Source organism: Schistocerca piceifrons, chromosome 2, assembly GCF_021461385.2.
Source record: "Schistocerca piceifrons isolate TAMUIC-IGC-003096 chromosome 2, iqSchPice1.1, whole genome shotgun sequence".
NCBI lineage: Eukaryota > Metazoa > Arthropoda > Insecta > Orthoptera > Acrididae > Schistocerca > Schistocerca piceifrons.
In genome coordinates this window covers 743,412,745-743,428,414 of record NC_060139.1, presented here as the reverse complement: position 1 = coordinate 743,428,414, position 15,670 = coordinate 743,412,745, and the positions used below count along the sequence as shown (strand labels likewise).

The following is a 15,670-nucleotide window of genomic DNA, read 5'->3' as shown; positions in this document are numbered from 1 at the left end:
ACATACCTTGTCGTCGGTGGGGAGGCTTGCGTGCCTCAACGATACAGATAGCCCTTGTATAGACCCTCTATATACTCCTTCCACCTTTCTGCTTTCCCTTCTTTGCTTAGAACTAGGTTTCCATCAAAACTCTTGATTTTCATGCAAGTGGTTCTCCTTTCTCCAAAGGTGTCTTTAATTTTCCTGTAGGCAGTATCCATCTTACCCCTAGTGAGATAAGCCTCTACATCCTTACATTTGTCCTCTAGCCATGCCTGCTTAGCCATTTTGCAACACAGGTGCAACCACAGCGGAGGGGTATCTGTTGAGAGGCCAGACAAACGTGTGGTTCCTGAAGAGGGGCAGCAGCCTTTTCAGTAGTTGCAGGGGCAACGGTCTGGATGATTGACTGATCTGGCCGTGTAACACTAACCAAAACGGCCTTGCTGTGATGGTACTACGAACGGCTGAAAGCAAGGGGAAACTACAGCCGTAATTTTTCCCGAGGGCATGCAGCTTTACTGTATGATTAAATGATGATGGCGTCCTCTTGGGTAAAATATTCCGGAGGTAAAATAGTCCCCCATTCGGATCTCCGGGCGGGGACTACTCAAGAGGACGTCGTTATCAGGAGAAAGAAAACTGGTGTTCTACGGATCAGAGGGTGGAATGTCAGATACCTTAATCGGGCAGGTAGGTTAGAAAATCTGAAAAGGGAAATTTGTAAATTGTAATACATTTCCAGGGGCAGATGTGGACTCCGACCACAATCTGTTGGTTATGAACTGTAGATTAAAACTGAAGAAACTACAAAAAGGTGGGAATTTAAGGAGATGGGACCTGGATAAACTGAAAGAACCAGAGGTTGTAGAGAGTTTCAGGGAGAGCATAAGGGAACAATTGACAGGAATGGGGGAAAGAAATACAGTAGAAGAGGAATGGGTAGCTTTGAGGCATGAAATAGTGAAGGCAGCGGAGGATCAAATAGGTAAAAAGACGAGGGCTGGTAGAAACCCTTGGGTAACAGAAGAAATATTGAACTTAATTGATGAAAGTAGAAAATATAAAATTGCAGTAAATGAAGCAGGCAAAAAGGAATACAAACGTCTCAAAAATGATATCGACAGGAAGTGCAAAATGGCTAAGCAGGCATGGCTAGAGGACAAATGTAAGGATGTAGAGGCTTATCGCACTAGGGGTAAGATAGATACTGCCTACAGGAAAATTAAAGAGACCTTTGGAGAAAGAAGAACCACTTGCATGAATATCAAGAGCTTTGATGGAAACCTAGTTCTAAGCAAAGAAGGGAAAGCAGAAAGGTGGAAGGAGTCTATAGAGGGTCTATACAAGGACGATGTACTTGAGGACAATATTATGGAAATGGAAGAGGATGTAGATGAAGATGAAATGGGAGATATGATACTGCATGAAGAGTTTGACAGAGCACTGAAAGAACTGAGTCGAAACAAGGCCCCCGGAGTAGACAACATTCCATTAGAACTACTGACAGCCTTGGGAGAGCCAGTCCTGACAAAACTCTACCATCTGCTGAGCAAGATGTATGAGACAGGCGAAATTCCCTCAGACTTCAAGACGAATATAATAATTGCAATCCCAAAGAAAGCAGGTTGTGACAGATGTGAAAATTACCGAACTATCAGTTTAATAAGTCACAGCTCCAAAATACTAACGCGAATTCTTTACAGACGAATGGAAAAACTGGTGGAAGCCGGCCTCGGGGAAGATCAATTTGGATTCCGTAGAAATGTTGGAACACGTGAGGCAATACTGACCCTACGACTTATCTTAGAAGAAAGATTAAGGAAAGACAAACCTACGTTTCTAGCATTTTTAGACTTCGAGAAAGCTTTTGACAATGTTGACTGGAATTCTCTCTTTCAAATTCTGAAGGTGGCAGGGGTAAAATACAGGGACCGAAAGGCTATTTACAATTTGTACAGAAAGCAGATGGCAGTTATAAGAGTCGAGGGACATGAAAGGGAAGCAGTGGTTAGGAATGGAGTGAGACAGGGTTGTAGCCTATCCCCGATGTTATTCAATCTGTATATTGAGCAAGCAGTAAAGGAAACAAAAGAAAAGTTCGGAGTAGGTATTAAAATCCATGGAGAAGAAATAAAAACTTTGAGGTTCGCCGATGACATTGTAATTCTGTCAGAGACAGCAAAGGACTTGGAAGAGCAGTTGAACGGAATGGACAGTGTCTTGAAAAGAGGGTATAAGATGAACATCAACAAAAGCAAAACGAGGATAATGGAATGTAGTCGAATTAAGTCGGGTGATACTGAAGCAATTAGATTAGGAAATGAGACACTTAAAGTAGTAAAGGAGTTTTGCTATTTGGAGAGCAAAATAACTGATGATGGTCGAAGTAGAGAGGATATAAAATGTAAACTGGCAATGGAAACGAAAGCGTTTCTGAAGAAGAAAATTCTGTTAACATCGAGTATAGATTTAAATGTCAGGAAGTCGTTTCTGAAAGTATTTGTATGGGGTGTAGCCATGTATGGAAGTGAAACGTGGACGATAAATAGTCTAGAGAAGAAGAGAATAGAAGCTTTCGAAATGTGGTGCTACAGAAGAACGCTGAAGATTAGATGGGTAGATCACATAACTAATGAGGAGGTATTGAATAGAATAAGGGGAGAAGAGGAGCTTGTGGCAGAACTTGACTAGAAGAAGGGATCGGTTGGTAGGACATGTTCTGAGACGTCGAGGGATCACCAATTTAGTATTGGAGGGCAGCGTGGAGGGTAAAAATCGTAGAGGGAGACCAAGAGATGAATACACAAAGCAGATTCAGAAGGATGTAGGTTGCAGTAGGTACTGGGAGATGAAGAAGCTTGCACAGGATAGAGTAGCATGGAGAGCTGCATCAAACCAGTCTCAGGACTGAAGACCACAACAACAACAACTCACTTGTACAACGTTTTTGTCTGATACCTTCCTATATTTTTAATTTTTGAGTATACTCTAGTATAAGATTTAATTGTTCAGAGCTTCTTTGGGTATTATACAGTGTGTTTGAAAAATAACTCCCTAGTTTTGATGTGTCCTTGATGTGTGATATACACTATTCTAACTTGCGGTGTTTGATTCATCAACTCGCCAAGTTTGGCTCCCCTGCAGTTGACACGTCTGCTTCACCTTGAGATGGCACCAGTGCTACTTTTTTCCTCTGTTCCCTCAGCTCAGTCCAGGCAGTGCAACAATGTGTACTTCGCAAAAGAAAGCGCAGTGTGTTATTTGGCTTGTGAAAACTGAGTCAGTTATAACAGTGGAATGTAATTTTGGATGTCAGTATGGTGGTGAACCGGCTGCAGCAAAAACTGTCCGTCATTGGCTAAAGTCTTCCAAGGAAACCGGTAGTGTTTTAAAAGCAAAATCACAAAGTAAACCGAGAACTTCTGAAGATGTTGAACAGATCCGTGTTTCGTGTGTTCGGAGCCCAAAGAAATCATTGGCCAGAAGTAGTCTACAATTAGGAGTGCCGAAAGGTCCTGTGTTTGATGATGTACATAAAAGACTTAAGTTGCGCACCTACAAATTGCAACTGTTACATGAAATATAACCTACTGATAAAATCGAAATGTATGAGTTTGCCGTTGACACAGAATTGATGATGATATCAATTTTTTTAAAAAAAGATTCTCTTTTCTGATGAGGCTACATTTCATGTCAGTGAAACAGTTAATTGTCATAACTGCAAAATTTGGGGGAAGGGGGGGCAGAGCATCCACACGAAGTTATTCAGTATCAACGTGACTCTCCCAAAGTTAATGTCTGGTGCGGTTTGATGGAAGATCGTGTGATTTCATTTTTGTAGAAAAAACAATAAACGGGGACGTTTACTGTGACATGTTGACAGAGTACGTCTTTGCCCAAATGGACGATATTGAGGCGGAAAAGGGGCTTGAGTTTCTCCAACAAGATGGCGCCCCACCTCATTAGAGTAAACATATGCGTGCAGCTCTTGACACTCACTTTCCAGGAAGGTAGATAGGGAGGGCTGGCCCAATACCTTGGCCAGCACGAAGCCCAGACTTAACCCCACTGGACTTTTTCTTTTGGCGCCACATAAAAAATGTGTACAGTGAAAAGATCAGAGACATCAGTCTTTTACATGAAAGAATTGTGGCGGCGATTGGGACAGTTACACCTGAAATGTTGGTGAATACGTGGCGAGAAGTGGAATATCGTCTTGACGTGTGCAGGGCAACAAATGGATCCCACGTTGAAGTCTACTAACATTAAACAAAACCTAAAGTTATTCTCTTTCATAATATGTAGTTATATATGTAATTTTTCATTAATTTCCCCATTAAATTTATACTTAAAACTAGGGAGTTGTTTCTCAAACACTTCTGCATCTGTTCTTCCATCGTCATATAGTAAATTTCGCGTATCTTTGAAAAACAAAGTTCGTCTAGCTATGAACTCGCACTTCAGTTACGTGGACTCTCTGTTTAGTAGTAAGTTATCTGACGATGGCCTAGGAAGCCGAAAGCAGGTTCATAACGAACTCCTAAATAAATATTGTTGTGGAATATGCTGTGTATACAAGTTTTTAATGTATCAATGTTCATCCAGCATTCCGAAAATATTAATTACATGTTCTTTTTCCTTGCTGTTATACACGTCAGAAGTGTAAATATTCACGAATTGCGTTGCCGTAATTGATATATGTCATTTAACAGCTCCAATTTTTATGTACACTCCTGGAAATTGAAATAAGAACACCGTGAATTCATTGTCCCAGGAAGGGGAAACTTTATTGACACATTCCTGGGGTCAGATACATCACATGATCACACTGACAGAACCACAGGCACATAGACACAGGCAACAGAGCATGCACAATGTCGGCACTAGTACAGTGTATATCCACCTTTCGCAGCAATGCAGGCTGCTATTCTCCCATGGAGACGATCGTAGAGATGCTGGATGTAGTCCTGTGGAACGGCTTGCCATGCCATTTCCACCTGGCGCCTCAGTTGGACCAGCGTTCGTGCTGGACGTGCAGACCGCGTGAGACGGCGCTTCATCCAGTCCCAAACATGCTCAATGGGGGACAGATCCGGAGATCTTGCTGGCCAGGGTAGTTGACTTACACCTTCTAGAGCACGTTGGGTGGCTCGGGATACATGCGGACGTGCATTGTCCTGTTGGAACAGCAAGTTCCCTTGCCGGTCTAGGAATGGTAGAACGATGGGTTCGATGACGGTTTGGATGTACCGTGCACTATTCAGTGTCCCCTCGACGATCACCAGTGGTGTACGGCCAGTGTAGGAGATCGCTCCCCACACCATGATGCCGGGTGTTGGCCCTGTGTGCCTCGGTCGTATGCAGTCCTGATTGTGGCGCTCACCTGCACGGCGCCAAACACGCATACGACCATCACTGGCACCAAGGCAGAAGCGACTCTCATCGCTGAAGACGACACGTCTCCATTCGTCCCTCCATTCACGCCTGTCGCGACACCACTGGAAGCGGGCTGCACGATGTTGGGGCGTGAGCGGAAGACGGCCTAACGGTGTGTGGGACCGTAGCCCAGCTTCATGGAGACGGTTGCGAATGGTCCTCGCCGATACCCCAGGAGCAACAGTGTCCCTAATTTGCTGGGAAGTGGCAGTGCGGTCCCCTACGGCACTGCGTAGGATCCTACGGTCTTGGCGTGCATCCGTGCGTCGCTGCGGTCCGGTCCCAGGTCGACGGGCACGTGCACCTTCCGCCGACCACTGGCGACAACATCGATGTACTGTGGAGACCTCACGCCCCACGTGTTGAGCAATTCGGCGGTACGTCCACCCGGCCTCCCGCATGCCCACTATACGCCCTCGCTCAAAGTCCGTCAACTGCACATACGGTTCACGTCCACGCTGTCGCGGCATGCTACCAGTGTTAAAGACTGCGATGGAGCTCCGTATGCCACGGCAAACTGGCTGACACTGACGGCGGCGGTGCACAAATGCTGCGCAGCTAGCGCCATTCGACGGCCAACACCGCGGTTCCTGGTGTGTCCGCTGTGCCGTGCGTGTGATCATTGCTTGTACAGCCCTCTCGCAGTGTCCGGAGCAAGTATGGTGGGTCTGACACACCGGTGTCAATGTGTTCTTTTTTCCATTTCCAGGAGTGTATTTCACCATAATTAAATATCTTTACATTTTTTGTGTGCTGCTTAAAATTACACATCAGGGCTTTTTTTTACCCTTCATTTTCCTCCTAACTCTGAGTAGACATCTGCCTTAGAAAACTATTTGAATCCAATCTACAATGAAAGTAGGAGACTGGAAGTAAATTACCTTTAAAAGTCACTACTGCTACAATAAATCGTGGTTAACTGCATTTTGAGTTGAATTATGAAGGAGGTACTTCTGATTTTCTAAGAACAGTCCTCATGTACTGATGGGCAGTAGCCGTCCAGCATTACAGAGGGTAGTTGCAATGAAATCACATGAAATCAACAGAGAGAATCACTCGTGAGTTCCATAGTGCTACGAGCAGTTCAGTTAGCACAGTTCCTGTTCGTAAGATGTTAAAAAGAGTGGACTTCAATGGGCAAGCGGTCCACATAAGCCATTCGTTTCCGTAGTCACAGTTAAGTGACGCTTGAGGTGGTGTAAGGAGGAACGCTACTGGGCACTGAATGACTGGAAACGAATGATTTGGAGTTGTGAATTACGCTGCACCCTGGCAAATGCCTGTAGAACGTCACATGCCATGATGTATAGTGCCCACAATGAAGAACAGAAAAGATAACGGTACGCTGTTTTTCGCTGTTAGCGTGGGGTCCCTTATTGCGCTCAAGAAAACTCTAAACGCGGGATGATATGAACACAGTTTACAACGTTCTGTAATGCGATATTTTGAACGTAGCTGCACTTTAGCAACGGTTACGAAACAGCAGGAACAAAGGATAGCCAACCAGTTGCAAAAAAATGGTGGTTTTCAAATAACCTTGGCCACGGTTTCGACGGATCTAAACCAGTCTTCTTCTGAAGGACAGACCTGCATAGTGAAATTGAAGGATGAAAAAATGGTAGTTTGCAAGCTTTCGGATGCGTCGAGTCAGCTGGGATACTATTTTCTGAATAAGTTTGCTTACGGAAGATGTTGAAATTGAAGGATTTCAACATCGTCCGTAAGCAAACTTATTCAGACAATATTACCCTTGCTGACTCGACGACGCATCCGAAAGCTCATAAACTAGCGTTTTTTCATTCCGCCATACACCGTCTTGTAACTACCCCTATATCGCCTGCCAGTCAGCTAAATGAGTTAAATGTCATCAAATCGATCGCAGTCAATAACGGGTATGACATGGCCATGGTAGATCGCATCCTCAGAAGGAGAACCTCTTAATGTTCACCGCTGTGCAACGACCTTTCCTCTGACAGCAAAAAAATTCTTTTGCATTCCCTTTTTAGGAAAGGTTTCTTATGAGAATTAACATCTTCTAATGAATAAATATAACTGTAACGTTGCTTTCTCTACAGACGATAGTTTGCAGAGGAGACTTCTGCACACTGTGAGAAATACTGGTGACTCGTTTTCCAATTCAGGTGTCTATAAAATAACCTGCAATTACATTGCCCAAACGGGATGAACGATGGAACAAGATACAAAGAGCATCTCTTAGGTAAGAAAGGAGCTAACGCACATAACTCTATGTTTACTGAACAACTACTGACTGCCTACCACATGCCGAAAAATTTGGAAGACACAGTTATTCTTCACTGAGAAATTAAAGGGCGCAAGTTGGACGTTTGGGAAAATTAAAGAGATATAAACATCTTGAGCGCAAAGACCAGCTGCAGCTTGCCTGTAGACAAGTTTTCGATGAGTTCAAACCTATACTGTTCACAAAAGAATCTTCATACGACTGCCGGTAGCCTTTGCGAGTGGTTCATTTACTCAGGATTCTATTATACAATTTTTGTTTATACAGCATCGTCTGTCGGTTTATATTGTACTAGGATATCGATGCCCCCACTTTAGATGTGTTTGCCACTATTCAGAGACTTAGGGATTTTTGCTCTTTACTGTCCTTATGTTTAATAGCGTGCTTATGCACTGGCAGTTTTACTTGCCGTACGTTGACGTACTGGAGGTGATCTTGTCATTGCTGCCATTATGCTTGTAATAACGTACTCATACTCAGACATCGCTATTTCCGTATGATAATGCATTGACAGTCCTATAAGTAGGGTATCTTAATTTATGCTCGTTGATTTGCATAGTATATTTCTGTTATTAATTTCAGTGTGCTGATGCTTATTGGCTGTTTAGACGCCAAGCGTACATGTTTATCGGCGCATGCGCCTCGGGAGTTGTTTCCAGTGTCCACGCTCTCCACTCTCCCTCAGTCGGCATGTACACTATGTGATCAAAAGTACCCGGACACCTGGCTCAAAATGACTTACAAGTTCGTGGCGCCATCCTTCGGTAACACTGGAATTAAATATGGTGTTGGCCCACGCTTAGCCTTGATGACAGCTTCCACTTTCGCAGGCATACGTTCAATCATGTGCTGGAAGGTTTCTTGGGGAATGGCAGCCCATTCTTCACAGAGTGCTGCACTGAAGAGAGGTATCGATGTCGGTCGGTGAGGCCTGGCACGCAGTCGGCGTTCCAAAACATCCCAAAGGTGTTCTGTTGGATTCAGGTCAGGACTCTGTGCAGGCCAGTCCTATACAGAGATGTTATTGTCGTGTAACCACTACGCCACAGGCCGTTCATTATGAACAGGTGCTCAAACGTATTGAAAGATGCAATCGCCATCCCAGAATTGCTCTTCGACAATGGGAAGCAAGAAGGTGCTTAAAACATCGATGTAGGCCTGTGCTGTGATAGTGCAACGCAAAACAACATGAAAAGCACGACCACACCATAACACCACCGTCTCCGAATTTTACTGTTGGCACTACACACGCTGGCAGATGACGTTCACCGGACATTCGCCATACCCACACCCTGCCATCGGATCGCCACATTGTGTACCGTGATTCGTCACTCCACACAACGTTTTTTCCACTGTTCAATCGTCCAATGTTTACGCTCCTTACACGAAGCGAGGCGTCGTTTGGCATTTACCGGCGTGATGTGTGGCTTATGAGCAGCCGCTCGACCATGAAATCCAAGTTTTCTCACCTCCCGCCTAACTGTCAAGTACTTGCAGTGGATCATGATGCAGTTTGGAATTCCTGTGTGATGGTCTGGATAGATGTCTATCTGTTACACATTACGACCCTCTTCAACTGTCGACGGTCTCTGTCAGTCAACAGACGAGGTCGGCCTGTACGCTTTTGTGCTGCACGTATTCCGTTTCCACTTCACTACCACAGTGGAGCTAGGGATGTAAAGGAGTGTTGAAATCTCTCGTACAGACGTATAACACAAGTAACACCCAATCATCTGACGACGTTCGAAGTCCGTGAGTTCCGCGGAGCGCCCCATTCTGCTCTCTCACGATGTCTAATGACTACTAAGGTCGCTGATATGGAGTACCTGGCAGTAGGTGGCAGCACAATGCACCTAATATGAAAAAAGTGTATTTTTGGGGGTGTCCGGATACTCTTGATCACATAGTGTAGGTACTAACATGGTGTGTTATTTTAAGTGATTTGTTTTACTGATGTGACAAGTCCTTGATTCTAGGGGCCTTAATTTTTACATATGGACATAAGATAAATGGCCGATAAATGTCATGAGAAGACAGTTTTTACTGAGTGAATTGCTAATGTGAAGTTGTAAGTTCTACTTTCCGCATGTTGACACATACCATTTTGTTTGTGATATTCCTACACTTTTTGTAGAGAGTAGCTTCTGCTAGACATGTAATATTGGTCCATGGCGTTTTCATTACAAGTTATGGCATTGTATGCAGTTCTATCCTTCTGAAGAAGACGGGTTTAGATCCGTCGAAACCGTGGTCAAGGTTATTTGGAAACCATCATTTTTTGCAACTGGTTGGCTGTCCTTTATTCCTGCTATTGTGTAATGCGTCCAGTAGAGGAACAGATCAGAGACGAGGTTTGTATCAACATGATAATGCATCCTGTCATAAAGCAGCACATGTGAGGCAATGGTTACTGAAAAATAACGTTCCTGGAATGGACTGGCCTGCCCAGAATCTCCACCTGAGCCCAACAGAACACCTTTGGCATGAGTCAGAACGTCGACTTCGCTCTAGACGCCACTATCCGACATCACCAGCTATCCAGGTTTCGGCTCTTGAGTAAAAATGTGCTGCCATTGCTCAATAGAGTTCGGACATCTCATTGTACGAGTTCCCAACAGTGTTCAATCCGTCATAAAGGCGAAGGGTGGACACAATCCATACTGATGTCCATTAATAAGTGTCCAGATACTTTTGATAAGAGAACACACAGTATTGATGCGCACACGAAGAACAAAGCAGTGCAATCGTCTCAGAAGCATATGTTACTGACATCAATGCAGAAGACTGGAACTTCCACAAACGAATTTTTCCACGATGTGCGGCTCCATGCTTGATTGTGAACATTTCATGACATAAACTTCAAGTGAATGAACATCAAGCGTTTCTTACAAAAATATTGCGGATAGTAGACTCCTGATGAACCGACATTAAGGAAAAAACTATTTACATTTTTGCTACAAAAAAATTGCTGCAAATTTTGCTACGTTAGATGAGTAACTACCATACATAGATAGCCGTCGACGCACGGCCGTATGTGGACTCGGCAGAGAAGAACCCACTGAGATCTTATTCATTTCCAGCAGTGTTGGAAAGGCTACTCGACTTTCGCTGCTGTCTGCAGCAGAATAATATCCTCCAGTGAACATACCTCCGTGAATGTCTGATCAAAATTTGCACCATTTACGTCCTATGATGTGGAAATACCATTTTCCTCTTACAAAAACGTTCCTTCTGATCTGCGGCATTCTTTGACAACAGAGGATTTGGAGAAGTCTCTGACTGTTCATTACGCCTCAGAATGAAAGGTAATTCCTGTGGCGACGGGCTAAGGTCATTTTGGTAACTACATTTTCTTTTGCTGGCCCAGTATAGACTTTCAAAATAAGAAATTAAATCATGAGTGCTGCGTATAAAGACAATATAGCGTGATTCAGAAATTGATTGAAATTGAAATTGTCGTTTTATGTTAAATGTTTAATAAAAAATTTTCTTGATATTACATATTTTCTTGTACATTTTGCCCAATATCATTACGTAAATATTTACATATTTTGCTTGTTGATTGTACATAAAAATCTGGGCCCTACTTGTGGCTAATGCTGAGCTGTGATTGGCAGATCTAGTAACTGTAATGCAATTGGCTTCTAATCATTTAATATGAGGCAAACACCTTAATTATGCACAACAGTCCCACTGTCCCATCGAATACCAGGCGTAGGGGTGATAAAAAAAAGAAAGAATGTTACTCGTTCGGTAAGCAGTTATACTTTGTGTACTTGTGAAAGAGGAACCCCTGGAAATAATAGTGTAGACTGTGATAGACGCCTTGTGGAGAGTAATGTAGTGGTGGTTTGGCTACTTACCTACGTTTTCCTTTTCTCTGATTCGGATCCGAATGTCGAGGCACCCTAGTGGCTTGTCGTCCTTGCTGAAGTAGGTTACGAGCCGGAAGCGACCGTACGGCAGTATGAGGAAGTTCTCCAGCCGATGGTCCTTCATGGAGAAGTTCCGGAAGGGGTACGTACCCTGTAGACAAGTTCTGAAATCAGTCCACATGGAAACCTTCCAACTCCCATTCATCCACTGATATCGTAGTAGCTGTGTAACGTCCTGGTGTTCTTTACTATTTGGTCCATGCTAAAATATACAAGCCCAATCAACGTGAAACGTTCTCCCCCAATAGTGAGACACTTCTCTTTTAGGTCCAGAAGGCACTTTTTAATCGATTTGATCCAAATTTAGGTAAGCAATGTTACTGTCGTGTTTCAGTAAGTCGAATACATCCTCGGAGTGAGTATGCCAACCCTGGTGAGTGTAGTGGTCGTTCGAACAATCTGAGGTACACATGTTCCTGACAGAAAAGTAATGTTTTTCGTTTTACGTTCAAGTTCTTTTGTCTTTTTTCCACAAAGCTGACCCAGAAAACTTGCTCCAGTTATTACCTTACTTCTTGTAAGGCAATCAATAAAAAGACCCAATTTTGCGCCACAGAAAACACTTGTCATAACCCTTTCGGTAGATTAAATCGACGTCTCCCATCGTACAATAGTTCCAGTGATTTCCTTTCCATGATTTAGACATCAGCCTTTGATCGCCGATCTTCTAATACCATATTTTACACTTATCCTGTGGTGTCATTCTTGGAATGTCCTTCAAATGGATCATCATCACGAGTCAGCACATTTGAATTCTGCCGCCAGGTTTTTGTCTGCACGGTACAAATTTTGAAATTCGTTTTTAAACCAGAATCCCGATGAGCTAAGAACTTGAAACTTTCAACTTAGCTCAGAACTGGATAACAGCGCAATATTAACTCGCTTTAGTGTATGTTGTATGACGTGGAGTACTAAGAGTGCTACTGCTATTTTCGCCGTGCCTTGTTCGAATAGAAAATGTTTTGTGTTAAGAACGGTTGCTGCTAAGGTTCCGTATTCGAATATGTCTCATTTTTACCGTCACGGCCTTTTCGAGACATATACGTAGGAGACGAAATCTGAAATTTACTGTGTGTGGCGTAATCTCATGAAAATGACTGAAATCGAGTGAAAAAGTTCACTCACAGAAAACTATGAAGCAGAAAACAATTATTTAAATTAACAACTTTTTAATGTAACACGTTTTTAAAAGTGACTAAAGAGTATAAAATAATTTCTCCTGCCACATACAGATTCCTAAGCCCATAATACAGATAGTCCAGAAAATTTGTTCGAGAATTTTTAATAACTATGACCAAACTTATACCATATAAACGAAAAACGTGGGGCGCATGCAATAGATAATAGCACAGAGTGCAGCGAGTCGCTCCCTTTTAGAAATATCACGCAACGGTTCACATCATTTGGAGTGCAAAACGGTTGTTACTGACTTATGTGAACTATTCATGCATCAGTTTTCTATTCCATGCGCCCCACGTTTTTCGTTTTACACTTTACAAGTATTGCTAGACCCATTCAAAATTCACACGCAAAAATTTTCAGGAATATCAGTAGGGAATTAGGAATCTGTATAGAGAAGGAGAAATCCTAAAACCATTTTTCAGTCCGTTTTAATACGTTGTATTAAACACTTTTTTCTGAAAATAATTATTTTTTTAATGTTGAAGAATCAGACTCCTGCAGTATCCTCTAACGGATTTCCTTTGACGATGAATCGTTCAAATAAAAAAAATTCAGTTGATCATTTACACGAAACACAAGACTACTACACTAAGCAGAGTAAGTCGACTTAGGCTTGTATGTATCAGGCACGTGTTTAACAGAAACAAAATTTAAATGATACAAATGGCGTCTTTCTGTTAGGCTGAAGTCTTTCATCTTATCCTCATAAGAATTTTTTTTCGAAAGCTATCTTTCAGAAAACAGGTACAGAACTAAACTCTAATAGATTAAAGCCGCTAGAAAAAATAAGTTTAAGGACACTAACATTAGAATAACTACGATAGTTATTTATTCGTTTTCATGTCCGGATTCCGTGGAGTCTGCCCAATCTTCGACGCAACCATTAGCCTTGTTGTTTGCCACATTCGGCCTCCTAGACGTACTAGTGTCCCATTTTTACAACATAACATCAAGTGATCTACGATCCGTGTTCCTCCTTTGGAATATATAGTATTTCCTTCTTTGACGGGCATTTGGCATCATTTTAGATTTATCTTGTGTTCCGAGAATTCATAATAATATCCGTGTATGCAGTTGTTATAATAATCCATGGCATAAACCAGTTGTTACTGAATAGCTGACATATGGCATAACTAAATTTTAAATTAAAAGAGAAAGGTCCTTGTGAGCTACTCCAATAGAAATTTTCTTTGAAAACGGACACCCTCAAAAACATACGTTTTTCATATTAGGCGCATTGTGCTGCCACCTACTGCCAAGTACTCCATATCAGCGACCTCAGTAGTCATTAGACATCGTGAGAGAGTGGAATGGGGCGCTCCGCGAAACTCACGGACTTCGAACATTGTGAGGTGATTGGGTGTCACTTGTGTCATACGTCTGTACGCGAGATTTCCACACTCCTAAACATCCATAGATACATTGTTTCCGACGTGATAGTGAAGTGGAAACGGGACACGTGCAGCACAAAAGCGTACGGACCGATCTCGTATGTTGACTGACAGAGACCGTCGACAGTTGAAGAGGGTCTTAATGTGTAATAGGCAGACATCTATCCAGACCATCACACAGGAATTACAAACTACATCAGGATCCACTGCAAGTATTATGACAGTTAGGTGGGAGGTGAGAAAAATTGGATTTCACGGTCGAGCGTCAGCTCATAAGCCACACATCACGCCGGTAAATGCCAAACGACGCCTCGCTTCGTGTAAGGAGCGTAAACATTGGACGATTGAACGTGGAAAAACGTTGTGTGGAGTGACGAATCACGGTACACAATGTGTCGATCCGATGGCAGGGTGTGGGTATGGCGAATACCCTTCGGACGTCATCTGCCAGCGTGTGTAGTGCCAACAGTAAAATTAGGAGGTGGTGGTGTTATGGTGTGGTCCTGTTTTCAAGTTTTTTTTTGCGTGGCACTATCACAGTACAGGCCACATTGATGTTTTAAGCTCCTTCTTGCTTCCCAGTGTTGACGAGCAATTCGATGGCGATTGCATCTTTCAACGCGATCGAGTACCTGTTCATAACGCACAGCCTGTGGCGGAGTGGTAACACAACAATAACATCCCTGTAATGGAGTGGCCTGCACAGAGTCCTGAGCTGAATCCTACAGAACACCTTTGGCATGTTTTGGAACGCCGACTGCGTGCCAGGCCTCACCGACCGACATCGATACCTCTCTTCAGTGCAGCACTCTGTGAAGAATTTGCTGCCATTCCCCAAGAAACCTCCCAGTACCTGATTGAACGTATGCCTGCGAGAGTGGAAGCTGTCATCAATGCTAAGGGTGGGCCAACACCATATTGAATTCCAGCATTACCGGTGGATGGCGCCACGAACTTGTAAGTCATTTTGAGCCAGGTGTCCGGATACTTTTGATTACATAGTGTACTTATTTCTGATTTTAAACTACATGTTCTTTTATTTATGTAAGGTCATCTGCATATGATCACGATGCAACCAATTTAAGAACAAATTGATTTAATTACCAATAACCTGATTCGTCCCTCATCATTACGTTAAGTCATTCACATGATACTCGGATCATATAACTAATTAATAATCTCATTCAACTGGCTTCCATATATCAATTTTGTTTCATTCGAAGCTCCAATGTGTACGTGGGCTGGAGAGCCGTTTAGGGCAACGAAGTCTAGGGCTGGAAAGGAAACCAATAAGCACTCGCATTGCCTCGTGAATGGGAAGAGACGGAGGGGAGGAGTGCAGCCATCTGCAAGTCGAAGCTCATGTCAGCACCAAGAATTGTTGCTTTAGTTCTGAGGCCAACACCATTTCCTACAGGCGGCTGGCAGAGGTAGAAAGACTCAGTTCTTGCCCACAGGTAAAAATAGAGCTTAGCACTTCTAGT

General features: G+C 43.1%; 1 protein-coding gene across 2 annotated transcripts in view; it reads right to left on the bottom strand.

Annotated features, from left to right (window-relative positions):
• The window catches only part of LOC124777839, a 151,692-nt gene that overhangs the window by 14,042 nt on the left and 121,980 nt on the right, over positions 1–15,670 (bottom strand). The window contains exon 4 of one of the 2 annotated variants that reach the window (XM_047253374.1): positions 11,542–11,704. The exons of the other annotated variant lie outside the window; for it this stretch is intronic. Coding sequence (XP_047109330.1) covers positions 11,542–11,704 — 163 coding nt within the window. The remainder of the gene's footprint in view (positions 1–11,541; positions 11,705–15,670) is intronic. 2 annotated transcript variants of the gene reach the window in all.